At 41.3% G+C, this 17,366-nt stretch overlaps 1 protein-coding gene across 1 annotated transcript in view; it reads left to right on the top strand.

Annotated features, from left to right (window-relative positions):
* Positions 1–15,656, top strand: part of pard6gb (par-6 family cell polarity regulator gamma b) — a 33,540-nt gene extending 17,884 nt beyond the window's left edge. Inside the window, exon 3 of the mRNA XM_040122501.1 lies at positions 13,854–15,656. Coding sequence (XP_039978435.1) covers positions 13,854–14,944 — 1,091 coding nt within the window. The 3' untranslated portion in view covers positions 14,945–15,656. The remainder of the gene's footprint in view (positions 1–13,853) is intronic.
* The last annotated feature ends 1,710 nt before the right edge of the window (positions 15,657–17,366 follow it).

The raw sequence follows: 17,366 nt of genomic DNA on the forward strand, positions 1-17,366 counted from the left end.
TTAGTTGAACAATGAACAGACGATCATGCCTTTAGCATTAAAAAAGCATGTTTATGTGTTACCACCCATTTAGTAGATGTTGGAGTGTTTTTCCCTGAAATCTGATTCGGTCTGCTGAGAGGGAGTTGACTGTTTCTTTAGGGTTGTTTATTCTTCTGGTATTCCCTTGTGGGCAAGCAACACTGACGAAATCTGAGGCCATTTTGTTGTTTCTTTTTTTAGGAAAAAAAAAAGGGGGGACTGCATTTTAGAGTTATTGATTTGTTTGGACTAGTGCAAGAGTATTTCGTGTGTGTGTGTGTGTGTGTGTGTGTGTGTGTGTGTGTGTGTGTGTGTTCGAGGAATTAAAAGAACAATTACAGAGAGCTAAAAGTATGGCCATATATAGGTCATGAGGCTAAAACAATGAGACAAGCTGTCATGCCCCTCGCCAGTCTGGCAATTCTTCAGCCATAACATGCACTGGAGGGCTTTGATTGGCTAGAATACATCCAGAAGTTTTTATGATTGGCTATCACAAATCACCAGACCTGGTAATGAGCCTGACAGTAGCCACTGCAGACTTAATTTAACATGAGATTAAATCACAAAGAGGATGTAAAGCAAGTGTCTCTTATGTGGTTTGTCCGTGGTGTAATTGGTTGCTCTTGGAAGAGTTTCAGAAGTTCTCATTTGGTCATTGGATATTTGGTTTTAATGTTTTATTTGCTTTACCATAGAGCCAGTCTATTATTAGTGATCAGCTGGATTATTCAGAACTACACTCTGTTCCTCAGCTGAATTTTGCTTAATACTTGGGATTAATTGTCTATGATTCAGCATGAATCAAGCAGAAAAACAATTCAGCAGAAAACTGGACAAGATAGTTCTTTGATATACAGTATGTAAGAGGGTGTCTCTTTACTGTGACCTCATATACAGTAAATTCCTCCAGAAGCGTAGTGAGGTGGGCTCAAAGTGAGTAACTTTATTATAAAAACACCCCCTTCTGCATACCTTTTAGTCATAGTCATACAAAGGTGGACTGGTCTGGTTTATTGTCTGTCACTGAGCCCATTTTAAATGAATGCTGCACTGGCACATTCAGCTTGCAAACATCAAACCTTAATAAACTTTCATAAAGTTTTTACCCAAAGCCTTTCTATCCTGTAAAATACGCCATTTTATTAAGCCCCTGAACTGACTCACAAACGTCTGGCTTGAGCAGATAGACAAACCGTGAGAAGACACTGCCCCTTCGCCCACCCACCCTTCCCTCAATCCCCCCCCTCCCCTCCTTCCCCCCTCCCCCGAGTTGGTGGTTGAATCAAGCCACCTCAGCAGTTCAGGATGGGAGAGGAAGGAAAAGAATGGAGGAGGGGAGGAATGAGCCCTGACTCTTGTGCTGATATGAATTGTGTCCCAGAGACTCGCTGAAACAATGGACACTGACAGCTCATGTGGAAATTCTCCCACAGACAGTTTTGTGTGTGTGTGTGTGTGTGTGTGTGTGTGTGTGTGTGTGTGTGTGTGTGTGTGTGTGTGTGTGTGTGTGTGAGAAGAGAGTAGTGATATGGCTGCAGACACTAGATGAAGTAAAACACAAATGGATTCAGTGGAGCAAAGCAGGAGCAGGAAGAACCAAGGATATGTGTCATCACACACAGGAAGTGTTCTGTTATGCTGTTTGGTTGTGTAAGAGAGGGTGTTGGTGTTTTCAGGTGCAGAGGAGGATGGGACTGGGGCCTGTCCAAGCATGCAAAAGATTTGCCAAATCACACCCGTGGAATGGGGGGGCCCTCACCTGGAGGCAAGAAAGGGGCTTTTCATTGACCCTTTTTCATGACCGAATAGAGGTCAGTGAGGGAGCTTGTGCTAATGGCAGGGTCCAACCCGTACCAGCTCCAATCTCATGCTGGATCACCTTCAAAGGATTAAGAATGGTAATGTCAAACTGGATCAACAACAAAAGTGAAAAGAAGAAGCCTATATTCAGCCAAGACTATCATGCTGATTTGTTACTAAACAATGCAGATTTGATTGCCAGTGCTTCTCAAAGTGTGTGTGTGTGTGTGTGTGTGTGTGTGTGAGAGACTATTTGTCTGCTTGGACAAGGATAAAAAATGATCTCATTCAGCTTCGGAGACAACATTTTCTCTGGCCACTTATAAATCGAGGTTGTAACATGGTGGATTATTTTTTTTGCCCATGGTGTGAATGAGCTGAATGTCTCCAGAGGCAGCTTCATAACAAAGGATCACTTTTCCTGTGGGTTGATGTAAGACCCTCTCAGCAAGACTTCTTCTGTGAAGACAGAGAGTCTGCCCTTTTCTCAGTCTCTTTCTGTTCCCCTTTAAACCAGCAGTTTACTACAAACAAAACTGTAATAGGCTCACAGGCAGCATGTTGAGTTTTTGCTCTTTTCACCTGTTTACAGAAGGAAATTTGTCCATTTTCAACTCTGCATCTGTCTGCTTGCTTGGTTGTTTCATTTCCTTGCCTGCTTAAATGTCGCATCCTCCAGCAATTCTTGGTACGTGCGTGCGTGTGTGTGTGTGTGAGACAGAGACAGTGTAAGAGAGCCAGAGAGACCATAATCCTCCTAGTCTGCTTGTTGTCTGTCACCTGCAGCCGATAAAAGGTTAGAAAGTGACTGAGGACAAAGGTTGAGGGTACAAACAAGGCCAGTAGTAGAGGAACAGGGGTCTTCTTTTACTGCCACAGGTCCCGGGTCTGTGTCCACCTGAGTGGACCGGAGTAGATCATAATCACCACAGGAGAAGATATTCCAGAAAATCAGTGGACTATGTAAAAGGTTTATGTCAACTGCCTAAATGTCAATTAAAATTTGGAATTTTATTCACTAATTTTCAATTGGTTAGAAAATGACTCTCTTCGTCTGTCTGTTTCCCAGTTGGCTACAGAATGTTTTATTGTTGGTGCAGTGTGTGAAAATAGGTGTTACATAATTTTAATAAATTAGTCTTTGAAGCATATAAATTAACTATTTTCAGAATTAATTTTCAATGACTTAACACTTGTTCTTAGGATGTAATTATTATTATTATTATTATTATTATTATTATTACGTGGACAAATTAAGGTTTCTAGATAGCAGTAGGGATGGTTGGCTAAGGGACACAAAACAGACACGTGCAAACCAGAAAGCTCAAGAAGTCAACTAATTTCTGCTTTTACGTTTATCAGAAATGTATACTATTGTAATAGAAATAACAGTATTTAGATGTGTCAGTTCCTATATTTGGGTTCCAAATTGTTGAGACTATTTTCATGTTAGACAGTTAAATACACAGACCATGATATGTTATTGCAATTTTCAGTGGTTTAGTTCAATTCATTTGGTTTAAATAGTATAGTAATGTTCACCCACCCATCCACAGCAACCACTGCATCCTCTTTATATGTGGGTTTATTATTTTTAGCTCTCTCTGCCAGTTGGCCTCTTTATTATTATTATTATTTTTTTTAATGCTGTTCCCCTAACCTGTTTGCAGCTTTTTAAATAGCATGAATCATTTCAGCACAACCTCAGCGTTGGATAAGTTTATTCATTTTGTTAACTATAAAACTATCTCAACAAGCTATTGCAAATTAACCATGTTCACTTGCTTTCACTCCTGATGTGGACCCACATGAAAAATATTCACACAGGACTCATAAACTTCATTAAGCAATGTGAAGCAAATCCAATTGAGGGCAAATCTTTTCAGCCTGGGGCTCATTAAACATAATTTGATGGCCGACCAGGCTGAAGGCTGCTAAGCTTGTGTTCTGGTTTGTGAGTGTTGGAGAGGAATTGAGAGTTTATACAGTAATTGTTATCATGTCACATTGTTATCTGAATGTCTTCCTTGTAGTAGAGTATTGGCTGTGTATAACAGAAGAGGAATATTGCTAGAGACTATCTAACAGGAAACAATATCTCGTGTTTCTTCATAGCCTTGGGGGCAATTAGAGTCATTCTATCTGTGTTATCCTTACGTCTGTCCTTCTCTTTCACACACACCCACTTAATCACTCACGTGGACTCTCTCACAAACAGAAGACCAGACAGGTGGTGAGACTCTAGTCCAAGTCTGCTGCTGTGACTTGTGTCACCACTACACTGCCAGAATCTATTTCCCCTTATCTGCTATTTGCCAAAATGCCTGTAAAATGGATTATTTGTCATATGGTTGAGTGTGTTTCAGTGTCTACACTTCAGTCTTGAGTCTTCATTGTTCTCTATGAAATGTTTATGGCTCAGTATATCTTTTTCTGAAGTAAAGAGTCCAAGATTTCCATTAACATGGTATTCCACAGTGACATTTATTTATATCTTTTCATGGGTAGTAAGCAGTGAAGGCAGCCCGAGTACCTGTGGGCCAGATGGCAGTGGAGACTTTGTGGTACTTAAATCAACAGCATGTGTTTTCTCAGTTGGAAACATGCATATGATCAGCAGAGAGGCAGCTGGATTAAAACCAGAAGCAGTGGTAGGACAAGGAGGCAGGAAGGTTTGTGAACCTCCAGCAGCACTTTAGGGTTGAAGGGAGGAACACTTGATGGAGTGTAGCTTGTTCGTTTTGAGGAATGCAAGACCTGTCTACTCCATCGCTCTCCTCTTCCTCCCTCTTTGATGTTTTACCCCCCCTTCAATCTGTTATGTGTCACCCCAAACCCCTCCACTCACTCACTCTCTCTCAAACAGACACACACACAACCACACACACTGGTTAATCTCCTTATGTATGCACATGCACTCTCCGACTCCCTTGTTCTTTAAATACCATTCTCTGGGTCTTAACCTCTGTTCTCCTTGTGATTGTGCCCAACCAACACCTGCATGTATGTGTGAATAAAGTTGCTGGTACTATGTAGGGTTGGGTGTTTGTCTGTTTGCCTGTGTTATGTGGGTGGGTGATACCTGTAGTGAATCTTAAAGCTTTGATCCCCGCCCCCACCCCACCCCACCGCACAGACCAAGCCAGAATGGAGCAGACATTGCAGCTCCATTTAACTTGTCCCAGATGTGCAGCTCGGCCCCTGTGTGCCGCTCTAACTGCTAATGAAATTGAGTGCAGGGAGCGAAGGAATGGAGGGAGTGCATGCAAAGTGATACCCAGCACATGTATGTACGCTAGAGTTTTGTCTCATTCTCTTGCAGACAGTTTCACCAGACTCTCACTCGACTCCTCTTCAGTTTTTGTAATCCCAAAGTCTCTTTTTGTAACTCCCTAAAGCATGAAGCCAATGCAAATGCAGGCTAGGCTAAATGATGATTGTGGGTCTTTCAAGTCTGTTTAAAAAGTCAACATGATGATCAAGGCTCTAAGCACTTCTTTTTTTTTTTTTTTTTTTTTTTTCCCCCCCTACCATCTCTTTCTGGAATGAGCAGGTTCACAGTTAACACAAAAGTGAATGCATATGTGCTTGTGTATATGTTCGTACTCCTGTGCACAGTGGTGAAAGAAGTATTCAGATTATTTACTTAAGTACATGTAGTAATAACACAATGTAAAACACACCATTACATGTAAAGGTCCTGCATTTTTTTTTTTTGTTGAGATTATTATCATTAATGAATCATATTTTATAAACTGATCATATATTTTGCATGTAAAATCTTAATTTGTAAAGTAACTAGTAACTAAAGCTATCGGATAAATGTAGTGAACTAAAATGTACAATATTTCCCTTTTGAAATGTGGTGTAGTAGAAGTATGAAGTAGCATAAAATTTGAATACTCAAGTAAAGTACAAATGCCTCTGAACTTTGCTCAAGTGCAGTGCTTGAGTAAATGTAGTTAGTTACTTTTCACCACTGCCTTTATCATCTTTCTTTTCTATGCACCTCGAATAACAGAGCATGCACAAGATCACAGAAACTTCCACTAAGTTCCTACCGAGACCTTCAGAGCAGCTGTCGATTTATAACCACGTACGTTTATCAAGCTTCTCCAAATTTCCACCAAGGCCCTGCCTCAACCACCCCTGCAAGAATGTGAAATATGTTTGCATGTTTAAAAAAAAAAAAAAAAAAAAATTCTTCTTTATTCTGTCTGGATTCTTTTTCCATGTTAGTGTTAGCTGATCGTCTTGGCAGCAGTCAGCCCCTAAACACACAGATAGACTTCCCGGCCGTCTCCAATGGGGAAGAGAGGAGACGTCCATGAACACTGATTGATTGTTTTGGTTCATTCAATACATTTATATGAGTACAGCCCATTATAAGGGGCTCCACGTGCATTTTACTTTGACAAAGGTGAAAACTTGACCTACCAACTAAACGTAACTGCATTATAAGAGAAATGCCTTCTTTAGTTTTCCCTGTAGTTCTGTTACATGGGAAAGAGATGTAGAAATGTGCTGTTCAGCTCATTTTTCTGTATTTGGAATTGTGTGTATGAAACCACTGGAGAGTCATGAAAACCAGCTATTGGTGACCCCACGCTATGAGGAGAAAGCAACACAAAGCACTCTGCATTTCATTAAAGCATGTCTTTTCTGATGCAAAAAGGACCAAAAAAAAATGCAAATGTAGGTAAAGGAAAAATGTTTCAGTGGACATGTACAGCATTGCACTGGGCTACCTTGTTTTGTCCTGCACGGCTCTGCTCTGTCATGTGCTGGTTCATCCCGTTCTACTTTATGCCATATTCCTGGTGGTTTTGAAAGTGAGGAGCTTCCAGCTGTGTGTGTGCGTGTCTGTCTGTGGGGCCTAGGAATGAAGCCCACTGCCACAGCATCTAGTGACCTAATGCAAAAGGCAGCAGGGTCTAGCACTATTCACTATTCTCTCTGTGTGCCTTGTCTCTCCCTCTCTCCAGTGACTGTGGTCTCTCCTGTCACTAAGCACTTTGTCACGCTTGGCCGAAGACCATGATGGGGGGGGGGGTTTGTTGGGATCCAGGAATGTCACTTGCATAGATGGTTTGTAGCTGGATGTGCTGTAGACATAGCAACAGGCCAGAGGTTTTAGGCGGTAGTTTGAGTGTACAGTAGTGAACTGATCAATATAACCACACTGTCCTGTGAAAACTGCGCATTTTCACTTTTCATGCAGAAGGAAAAACAGCTCTTTTATCAGCCTAGGGTGATGATACATTTTTCTCACAATACAATGGGTTTCCAAATGGTTTATTAGCTTAAGACGGAGAATTGTAGAGGAAGCTTAATACTTAAAGAAATAGTTCAACATTTTGGGAAATACGTGCTTTGTAGCCAAGAGTCAGACAAGAGGATTTACAGCATTTTCATGTCTGACCAGTCAGTATGCTTAGCTAAGTGGCTAGCAGCCACTTAAGTTTCCCTTAAGTTTATCTGAAATATTAAAAATCACAAATTTTGAGGTGTACAGTTCTCACTGGACAGTGACGATATGCTGAGCTGTGGTCAAGATGCTGCATGGTCAAGATGCTATGCACAATACCCAACTATACTGTAGAGTTCTTTGCATGTTCCGGTGTCACCACAATAGTTATTGCTTCTGTGAAGCCGTCTGAAAGGATTGTGTGTTCGTAAAAGTTCCTCAGCTGGGCTGCTAGTGTCTGAGGTCATATCACTGGGTAAAAAAATCCTTACCAGTGGGGTCACACCCCTGAGGGGCCACCACTAAAGCTGTTAGCAGGGTGCCGATGTTGTCGCCTCTACCCCAAGTCTGACATGCACATAATAAACAGGCTTTGCACTGATGAAGTTATGTTAAAAAAATCAGTAATAATTAAACATCAGCCCTTTTCTTAACAATATAGCTCTCAAATGGTAATGAAATAAACTAGTATACTTTTTTTTAGTTAGCACTTTTAAAAGCTAATTGTCATGTGGTTGTAGTTACATTTTACAGTAAGTTTTCCTTTTTAATATTTATAACAGCTGCTTTGACAGTGACTCAGCCAATCAAAGTTAAGGATTGGAGCTATTTATAAAGACAGATGCAGTATGTTCCCCCTTTTACTGGCCACTAAGCACAATGATTTCCATTCATATACATTAGCATGTTCATGTGCAGTGACGTGCAGGCATATGCTAGTACTAAAGATACAACTGGCAAATCATGAAAACGTATAGTAAATTCTGGCTTTAGCTCCAGCAGCTAGTTGTGTTTCTCCTCGTGATGTTCCCTCTGCCAACACAGGTATACCAAAAATACTTAGCATAGTGTGCCAACTTTCAGAAAGCCCCGTGTGAAATATCACACATGAAGCTGGCCCCAAACACCTCTTCAAACATCATTAGTCTGAACGTCTGTGTTGTTATTATGGTGCCACTTACTAGTCAATACCAGTCATGTTGAGGCTGTTGTGTAGCATGTAAGGCCAGGAGCTAATGTTTGTGTTTGTTAATAACAGCCCACCTTTTCACATCAATGCTCACACAGTGGCGCACACATACACATTATATAGATTCCCTTTTGATAAATATTCTGGTACTATTTGTGTATTACGCACAGTGCATCATGCGTAAAATAAAGCATAAAAAGGATTTGAAACACTGTGTCAAAATGGAAGTGTTTTTTTGTTTTGGTTCATTTCCATCATCTTTTGAGTCTGTGTTTACAGTTGTGTCGAGTCAGTAGTGAATGTAAGAGGACCTGCCAGGAACAAGTGTGCAGAGGCCTTAATGGCTGATCATAAAACCCTTTAGATTCCTGTCTTTTTAAGGGAGATGGTGGAAAGCAGTGGGACTTTTAAGGGCCTTCTTTTTACAGCTTTGGTTAACTAGAGGTGGGCTTCAGTGGAACAAAGATTTTTCCACTTTTCCTTTGCTTTGCAAGCTTAAAACCAGCATGGGGTTTTCAACTACAACCGAGAATCGCATAGAGACCAGTTTTCTCCTCCCAAACGCACCAGTATCACACGAAAACTCTGCATATTATGTTTCCTAACTAATTTAATTATGATTGTCCGGTAGATCTCAGTTTTCGTTAAAGTTAGCACTTAGTAAGGCTATAAAGAAGATTAGCAATACGCCAGTGATGGATTGCGTTACTTAAACAGTATCCTGGCAGGCTTAAATTAGCCAGTTGCTTTGGTTCAAAGCAGCCCGTGCCTGTCTTTTGAATGTATGCATGTCTTCAACCTGTTGGGAGATATCTCTAACCACATTTACCCCCACATTCCTCGAATGTCATGCACGCACACAGACACACACACACAGACACACACTTCAACCGAGACTAGAATGTAGAAGTCACCCAGAACGCCGTCTTTTCACCTCTGACCTCTTTCCCCAGACCTGCCATGGGTTATGGATTGGAGCCACATTAGGTGGTGTTTTCTGGTATCATTGGGTTTTGGCTTAAGTTCAGCTTGAGTATTCCTAAATAACACACATTTCAATGATTATTTGATGCCAGCATTGCAAGACGGCATTGAGATTCCCAAGGCTGGAGAACTGAAATCCCACTGTCAGTTTCTGACCTCCTTTTCTTATCCACCAAGCTGCGTCAGAACTCTCAAATTACCCTCACTGATACTCTTCACCACAGATGTTTAATGTTATTTAAGTGAATGAATGTTTTTTCCATCTCTGTCAGCATTTAGCCTCGCTATTAACTGGATTTTTAGTGGAATTCCCTGACCTTAAGTTTAGAACAAACTGAGGTTTAGGGTAAATGCAAACAGCTGGTGTGTGCATTCACACGCTATACCATTAAGTGTTCCTAGATTGTGTGTCACCTAAACTGTCATTTTATGTTCTATACTCTGACTGGTAAATTACATTAGATAGTAAATAATATTTTGGAAATATTGAGTAACAGCTAATTGAAACACCAAGTTTTTCTAATAAGCTTTGTTCCTGAGGTGTTGTTGAGCCTGCAGATGCCTGGCAGTGACCCGACAGGCTTTGATCAGGGGGTTCACATTGGCTTACCCATCATGCTTCAGTGTAGCAGGGATTAGGGTTGTCAGGACTTGTTACGATAACCTATGTGTGATCGGCTGGAACATGCTCACTTAGTCTAGCTCTGCGCCACAGTCCGTCCATCCGTGTGTCTGTGTGTGTGTGTCCGTCTGTCTGTGTGTGTGTGTCCGTCTGTGTGTGTGTCTGTGTCCCAAACTTTGTAGGGCTGAGTTAGGTCTAGAAAGCTTTGACACCTGATAGTTCATTCTTACTTAGTTTCTCTGAAGTAATTGGTGACCTTTATGAGATTGGATTGGTTTCATCTGCAGGTTAAAGAATAGAGTAATTTTCTTGGACTGCAGTCACATATAGCTAAAGGCTGACAGTAGGTCTTACAGAAGCACGTGCAAGTTTACCAGGAAACATACACACAATTTTTATTATGGAGTATTTTCAGCAGGGTTTTTTTTTTTTTTTTTTTTCTTGATGCACATCAGTAACAGAGAACATAATGTGTAACTTTGCAATGGAAAAACCCTTTTCAGGTTGAATGCGCTGGTCAGGAATATAATACAACGGCCCTGCAGACAGACATAGAGAGGTTTTCGTTGCCACAGTCTGGTTCTGTGACTCCACAATTTAATTTGTTTGGCATCTCCAAATACAGCTTTACTTACCAGGGGAATATACAGAAGCTTAGGCCACTCTTGTTATGGAAGACATAGTGCATGTAACGGCCACAACTAACAACTATTTTTATCATCAATTCAGCTACAGATTATTTTCTTGATTTAACTGATTATTAGTTGGGTGAAAAATGCTAATCACAATTTCCCAGAGCCCAAGGTGACTTCTTGAGGTTGCTTGTTTTTTTGTTTTTTTTTTACAACCACCAGTCCAAAACCCTAAGATATTTAATGAACTACTATCGAAGACAAAGAAAAGCAACAATTTCTCACATTTGGAGGAAGTGAATGTTTTGCATTTTTGATTTGAAATAGGACTGATCACTTACCAAAATAGTTGCCCATTAATTTTCTCTCAATTGACTTTTCATTGAATTCACTAATTGTTTAGCTCTAAAGCACTTTAAGTTATTTGTAGTATTTCTTGAAACATGAAATGACTTCAGGGTTTTCTGAATGTGTGTGGCAATTCAGAGTGAACCTGCTCCACCTGCAGCTGTTTTCATTGTTTGAATGCATTCTTCTTTACTTTCCGCACTCACAGTCTTCCACAAACTATGTGACATTGCCTGATTTTTGGTAATTATATAGATAAGAACACAAGACTTCAATTGACTTTTTAGTGTGGTAAACAGCTGTCCTTACAAAGTCAATATCTGCATGATACTGACTCTGCTTTTAGAAAGACAAAGAGAATGTGTATTTTAATTTTTTATCATTTTTAATTACATTTCTGAACACCACTGAGGCAGAATTTACATATAGACTCTTTTAAAATGTAGTTTTCCTGGTGAGCTTTTAACAAATATGTATCCATATTTAACCAATTGCTCAGCTTTACTTCACTCTTGCCTCCCCTTCAGCCATTGCTCCAGGATATATCAAACACACCCCATCTTTTGTAGCTATTTGTAGCTTTCTTTAAACAAATTACACCAACGTGGGCTTCTTATGGGATTCTGCAGAACAGCTGTGAGACATTACACACAGAAAGCATAATTATAGTTGTACACATAGGATTTCTGACTGAAAGATCATCTGTCCCACGCAATACACTGGTGATGTGGTGGGCTGTGTGGTGTGCCATTAGTTTCAGACTGAGGTGAGGGTGTGGAAGGAGGAGGGTGACACACCATAGACCTGTAATGAGACTTTGTTGCGATCCCCTCCAATATGGTTCCTATCGGGGAGATTTGCACTTGTGGCTGAAATTCCAGGGCTGCAGCAAATGTCTTGTCTGGATTCAATCAAATCAGCTTCTGCCACAACATGCATAGAAAACTATGAATACCATGCACTATAAGTTTGATGATACTCAGATGCTTTTGCAAAAGAAATTGATTTTAAAGCAGTAAAAACTGATAAGAGGCATTATCCAGGCTATTTCTTCTCCAGGTATTACTTGCTTTTGGCACAGCAGTTTGGCTTGAGTCTGTGAGCACTTGACAATATTATTTCATGCTGTGCCAAGAGACGTCAATCTACTATTTCACTAACACTCATATATCATTCTTATTTTCGGTCATGTTGCTCATTTCCCTAGGTTTAATAATTGCCAGGTCCCCATGTGCTCTACGGTCGGTGTCACTGCCGACCCTCACAAGCTGCTTCTTTTCACCTCACAGGACTCGAACCAGGATTTTGAGCACGTACCAAAATTCTGACAATTTCCCCTGGAACCTCCATATTCAATACATTTCGTCTCTAAAGCTATAATAAAACATGCTCCTGCTTAGTCAACATTCTGCTCAGGGATAGCAAGAGGAGGTGGTGGAGGAAGACGACGTATATTAATGAGTCAGCACTCATTAATATATTCTGTGGTCTATGGCAGACGTCCGCACTCCTCTGAGGCTGGAGGGACGACTGGCCAGCTGGCTCTGCTCAGAGACTAAATATTTTTCTCAGTGTTCTCTTCTTCCAAAGTGTTCTTTGAAGACAGGACCAGAAATTACAATGTGCCCACCCATAAACACGCACCTCCCCACTCACAGAATAATTTTATATAGCAGGTGTCCCACACAGTAGGGCAAAGATGACTCATCGTTATTGCCATGGAAGTGCAGGAGCTGATGCTGCCGCCTGGGGACCCTCACTTCCCGTCACATCAGGCTTTGCTGTGTCCAGATTTCCTGTCTGCCGGAGAAGGGAAGATTAGAGAACTATCAAGTTATTTTTTTATCAAGGAGCACGAATATCTCACTCTGTTTCTTTGCCAGAACCACAACGCTATCACCGCATTTGGTCATTTTTTCCCATTAGTGTGACACTTTTCATTCCACTTTTACTAAGCCTCGATCCGCCCCACTTTTATTTTATCTAAGTAAGTGCATGAGCATGTTTGGCAGCGGATATGTTGTTCTGAAGAAGTCCTTCTCTTATTGCGAAGATGATCTAGTCCTCCATGAATGTTTTCGTTGTTTCATCGATTGCTCTAAATCTCTGGTTGAAAACCTCATGCTTAAACCAAGATAACCACACGGATCTTCCCTCACAGCTCATTCTTTCCACAATGCATTGTCTTGTCTTCCTTTTGAGTTCACTCTCTGGTTAAGCTAGTGGAGCACTGAAGACTTTTCTTGTAGCGTAACTGAGAGTGAAATTTGTATTTTTGAATCTTTTGATTTCCGTGTTTGTACTGCGGATAATGCATGTGTGTGCCTGAGTATCTGAGTGCAGAAATGCACACTGGGAATCCCTACAGCTGCTGCCTGGTAGCAGAAGGGTGGGTCACCTCTTTCAGCACAGGCAGGAATGCTCTGCACACTCAGCATTTAATCTGAACATGCACGCACTCAGAGGGTGTGCATGTTCGGCAGTATTTGAATATAGTTGACATGTTCACATGTCATTTTTCATATATAGGTGGACTCATTCATTCTAAAAGGGAATCCGTTAAGGACTAAACCAACGAGCACTCAGTTCTTGTTAATGGCTTCAGTAATAAAAACTGTGTTAATGTCACATGTGGAATGAAATCTGTATAAATGATTAGTAGGTCTCTTGCAGGAAAATTCTTTTCAAGCACATCTGTGCATAGTTTGAACAAAGGATCTTGAGTTTGTAGGGCAGGTGGTTTGATTTAAAGATGTGGGCAAATAATGAAGTGTTCATGTGTACAGGTTTTATAGTTCTAGAATGGAAACTTTCCATATGTTAGTCTCTCAATCTTTTTATACCTTTTAGGTATAAGAAGTTTTTCCTCTCTTGTTGTTGCCTCTGACATTTGGGGACAAAAGAAACATAACAGTTTTCAACCTGTTTTGCACATTAATGATGATGAAACCTGAGCAGTCATGGTTAACTCCTTCTGTCTCTCTGTCTCCTTTTATTACTTTGCAGAAGAGGTTGACTATGCTAACTTCGGCACCAACACAATAACACGCAAGAAGAAGGCAGTGGTGGCGCTGCGCAACAACGATGTCAACCGCAAGCGGCCACACATCCGCATTGGCATGCCCCAGGACTTTCGGCCTGTCTCCTCCATCATTGATGTGGACATCCTACCTGAATCTCACCGCCGTGTCCGACTGTATCGTCACGGCTCAGACAAACCCTTGGGTTTTTACATCCGAGACGGAACCAGCGTACGAGTGACACCACATGGGCTGGAGAAAGTCCCCGGCATCTTCATATCCCGCCTGGTGCCTGGAGGGTTGGCGGAAAGCACCGGGCTGCTGGCAGTCAATGATGAGGTGCTGGAGGTGAACGGCATTGAAGTGACTGGAAAGTCCTTGGATCAGGTAACGGATATGATGATCGCCAACAGCCACAACCTGATTGTGACGGTCAAGCCGGTGAACCAGCGCAATAATGTGGTCCGAAGCAGCAGGATCTCCGGCAGCTCAGGCCAGTCGTCTGATAGCAGCGGATCGACTGGCTACCCAAGTTTGTCAGTAGCATCAATGGGAGTCACGTCCTCTGGAGCACATGGGTACCAAGACGACCTGGAGAGTGACGAAGAGGCAGATATCGTCATTGAGAGCAGCCTTAAGCGGCCGTCTCAGAGGTCCAATGCTTCCCTGGCGTCCAGTGTGTCTCGCACACACCAGCAGACACCAACAGTAGTTTCAGGCCCAGCAGCACCCCCCAGCCCTCCCACACGTCCTTCATCAGTAGTCTCCACTGCCTCCTTCCACTCCCAGCCGAGCCTCAACGGAGGGTCCCACCACCACCACCACCACCACCACCACCAACATAGCAGCCTCAGCTACCAGCTCCACAGAGACCTGAACCTTCAGCACAACCTGCAACAACAATCCCAGCACAGTCACCACCACGTACAGCCTCCGCATCACAGTAGCAACCCTGCCCTCCGCCACAGCAACGGCAGCCTGCACAAAATCCTCAGCTCTCTGAAAACGGACCCACGACACAGTCTCGCACTGCCCAGGGGAGGGGTGGAGGAGGATGGCACCGTCATTACCCTATAATACTTATAAACACACACACAGAGACATAAACATCCCAAACTGCTCAGAGACTTAAACTGGAACACCAGGCCAGATAAATATGAACACAAGTGGGTTTTGTCGGATACTAATTTTGTAACTTCCGTTTGTTTTTACGGGATAATTGATAATAGGAAGATGCAAGCCAGGAAACAAGGAAAATGTATTGTGTATATATTTCTTGTACTTTTAAAGTTGTTTTTGTCTTACATGAAAAGATTTGTTTGTATGTATGTATGTATGTATGTGTATGTATGTAAGTATGTATGTAAAAGGCATCAGAACAAATAACTGTTTTTAGGTGAGTCCACTGTATCCTAGAGTTCTGAATGTGCCTACAGCCTGATATCTTCTGTTAGTGACCACTTTTAATCATGATCCTTTCATTCTTATTACTGGGACCAACTTGGGGTTACTTATGGATGTTTTTAAAGAGTAAATCTATATTTCTTATATTCTGATAAATGCTGTGTAGAGTATGATTTTTATTAATAGTTCTTTTATGCATTGATGATTGTGGTCAAAACCTTGTACCTGTTCCAATAAATTATTCTGTCTCACAATTTTGCAAACTAGAAATGTGATGTTTTGGTTCAGCATTTATTGGATTGTACTGTGTTATTTAAAAGCCATCCATTCCTTATTTGTATAATTTTGTCTGTGTTTTGCCTGTTCTGCTCTCATTTTAGTAGCCATAACTATTAAACTTGTAAGGATATAGATAATAGAGTTTAATTCTGGAGATAGAACAACTTATTGGCTACCAAAGTGCTATGACTAGTTGGTTTGTCATCCCATTTCTTCACCAACAGCACAATCTGGAGACTGGGAATGCATAACCATAAAACATGTCATAAGGGATGTGACTTAGGTTTTTCTGAAAATTACTGGTTGTGCTGTAACCATTTGGCAGCTAAAGCAAAACCGTGAAGATATTTCACTAGGTAAAACCACACTGTTTACTTACAATATGATCATTCAGAGATGAAGAACACTTAAGAGCGGTGTAGAGCATTTTCATTGTCACCCTAGACATGCAAATCTGCAGCTTAATGCAACAAGCCCATGCCTGTTGCAGGCAATAATCAGGTTGAGCGGAAGTGGGTAAGACACAAGAGTCAAGTTTGAACACTAAATGAAGACATGGTATTTGAAGGCTGAATTTCCCTTTTTCAGATACAGTCAGTCTTTATCATCCTCTTGCTGTTGGATATAGCCAACATATCTGACCTGGACATGCAGCAGGAATGCAGCTTTGTCCTGGGTCAGAGGCCCTCCAGCGGTAAGAAACGCCCTCTCAACTCTCTGCCAATGAACGTTTTTTTTTTTGTTTTTTTTTGCTGTTTACTCAGCATGGCACACTGCTCAAACAGCTAATAGATCATTGACAACCAGCTGGCCTGCTTTGGTTGTAGTCTGCATCGCCAAGCAGCGGATTGTGGACTTACTGAGAGACCCAAAATCCTAATGGTCACACAATCAATGCTATCAGCGACATACCACTGACTCTCAATCACGTGGCAACCTGCATGTGAATTTAAAAAAAAAAAAAAAAAATGTAGCTCAGTGATGCTCATCTGGCAGTTCAGGGATTCAAGTGTAGACTGATTAAGGCAAAGCACTGATAGATACTAAATTAATATAAACTGCATCTAAAATAAGAAATTTTGGAGTGGAAAAAAATACTCGGGCAAACCCAACCACTTAATGCCACCCATGTTCAAATGTATATTTTAAATTGAGGGGATTTCATCGCTGCATCTTCACTCCAAATGAACTGATTTGACAGCTAATGCATCGTAGCAGATATTTTGAAAGTTGAACGGCGTCGTAACCCCCCCAGTGTCATAGTTCGTGCCTCTGCGTCAGGCCTGTGCAGATCACCAGAGTCCACTGCCATGCAGTAATCCTGGCTGCCATCTACTGGCCGACATTGCAGTGACATAGTATGTCACGAAATGCGCAACACGGGCAGTGAACATCCGTGTCACAACATATTCACGATTGCATTTCATAATTCAAGGGACAATCATTTCGCATGACGAGTCATTAATGCCTTTTGGTTGAACGAGTAAAAATACCTTCTTTCTTTCTTTTTTTTTTTTTTATCATGATTTAAATTAATTTATTCCAAACTATCAGACACATCACCATAAAGTTGTGCCTCTCCTGTTTCAAACGTCATTTGTTTACAGATACTGGTTTGACATCTCTTTTGAAACCCACATTCCAGTCAAATTCCATTCACTACATGGCTTTGCTTTAATTCATTTTTCAGTGTTTGTGGTTACCTTTCCGGGTTTAGGTTTGCTCAGGGTCTCGAAATATGTCCTTTTACTTTTAGCCCACTATAGACTTTAATGTACTTGTTCGGTACCCGTATAAATGAAGTCAGTAAACAACA

Source organism: Xiphias gladius, chromosome 24 (genome assembly GCF_016859285.1).
Source record: "Xiphias gladius isolate SHS-SW01 ecotype Sanya breed wild chromosome 24, ASM1685928v1, whole genome shotgun sequence".
In the NCBI taxonomy this organism is placed as follows: domain Eukaryota; kingdom Metazoa; phylum Chordata; class Actinopteri; order Istiophoriformes; family Xiphiidae; genus Xiphias; species Xiphias gladius.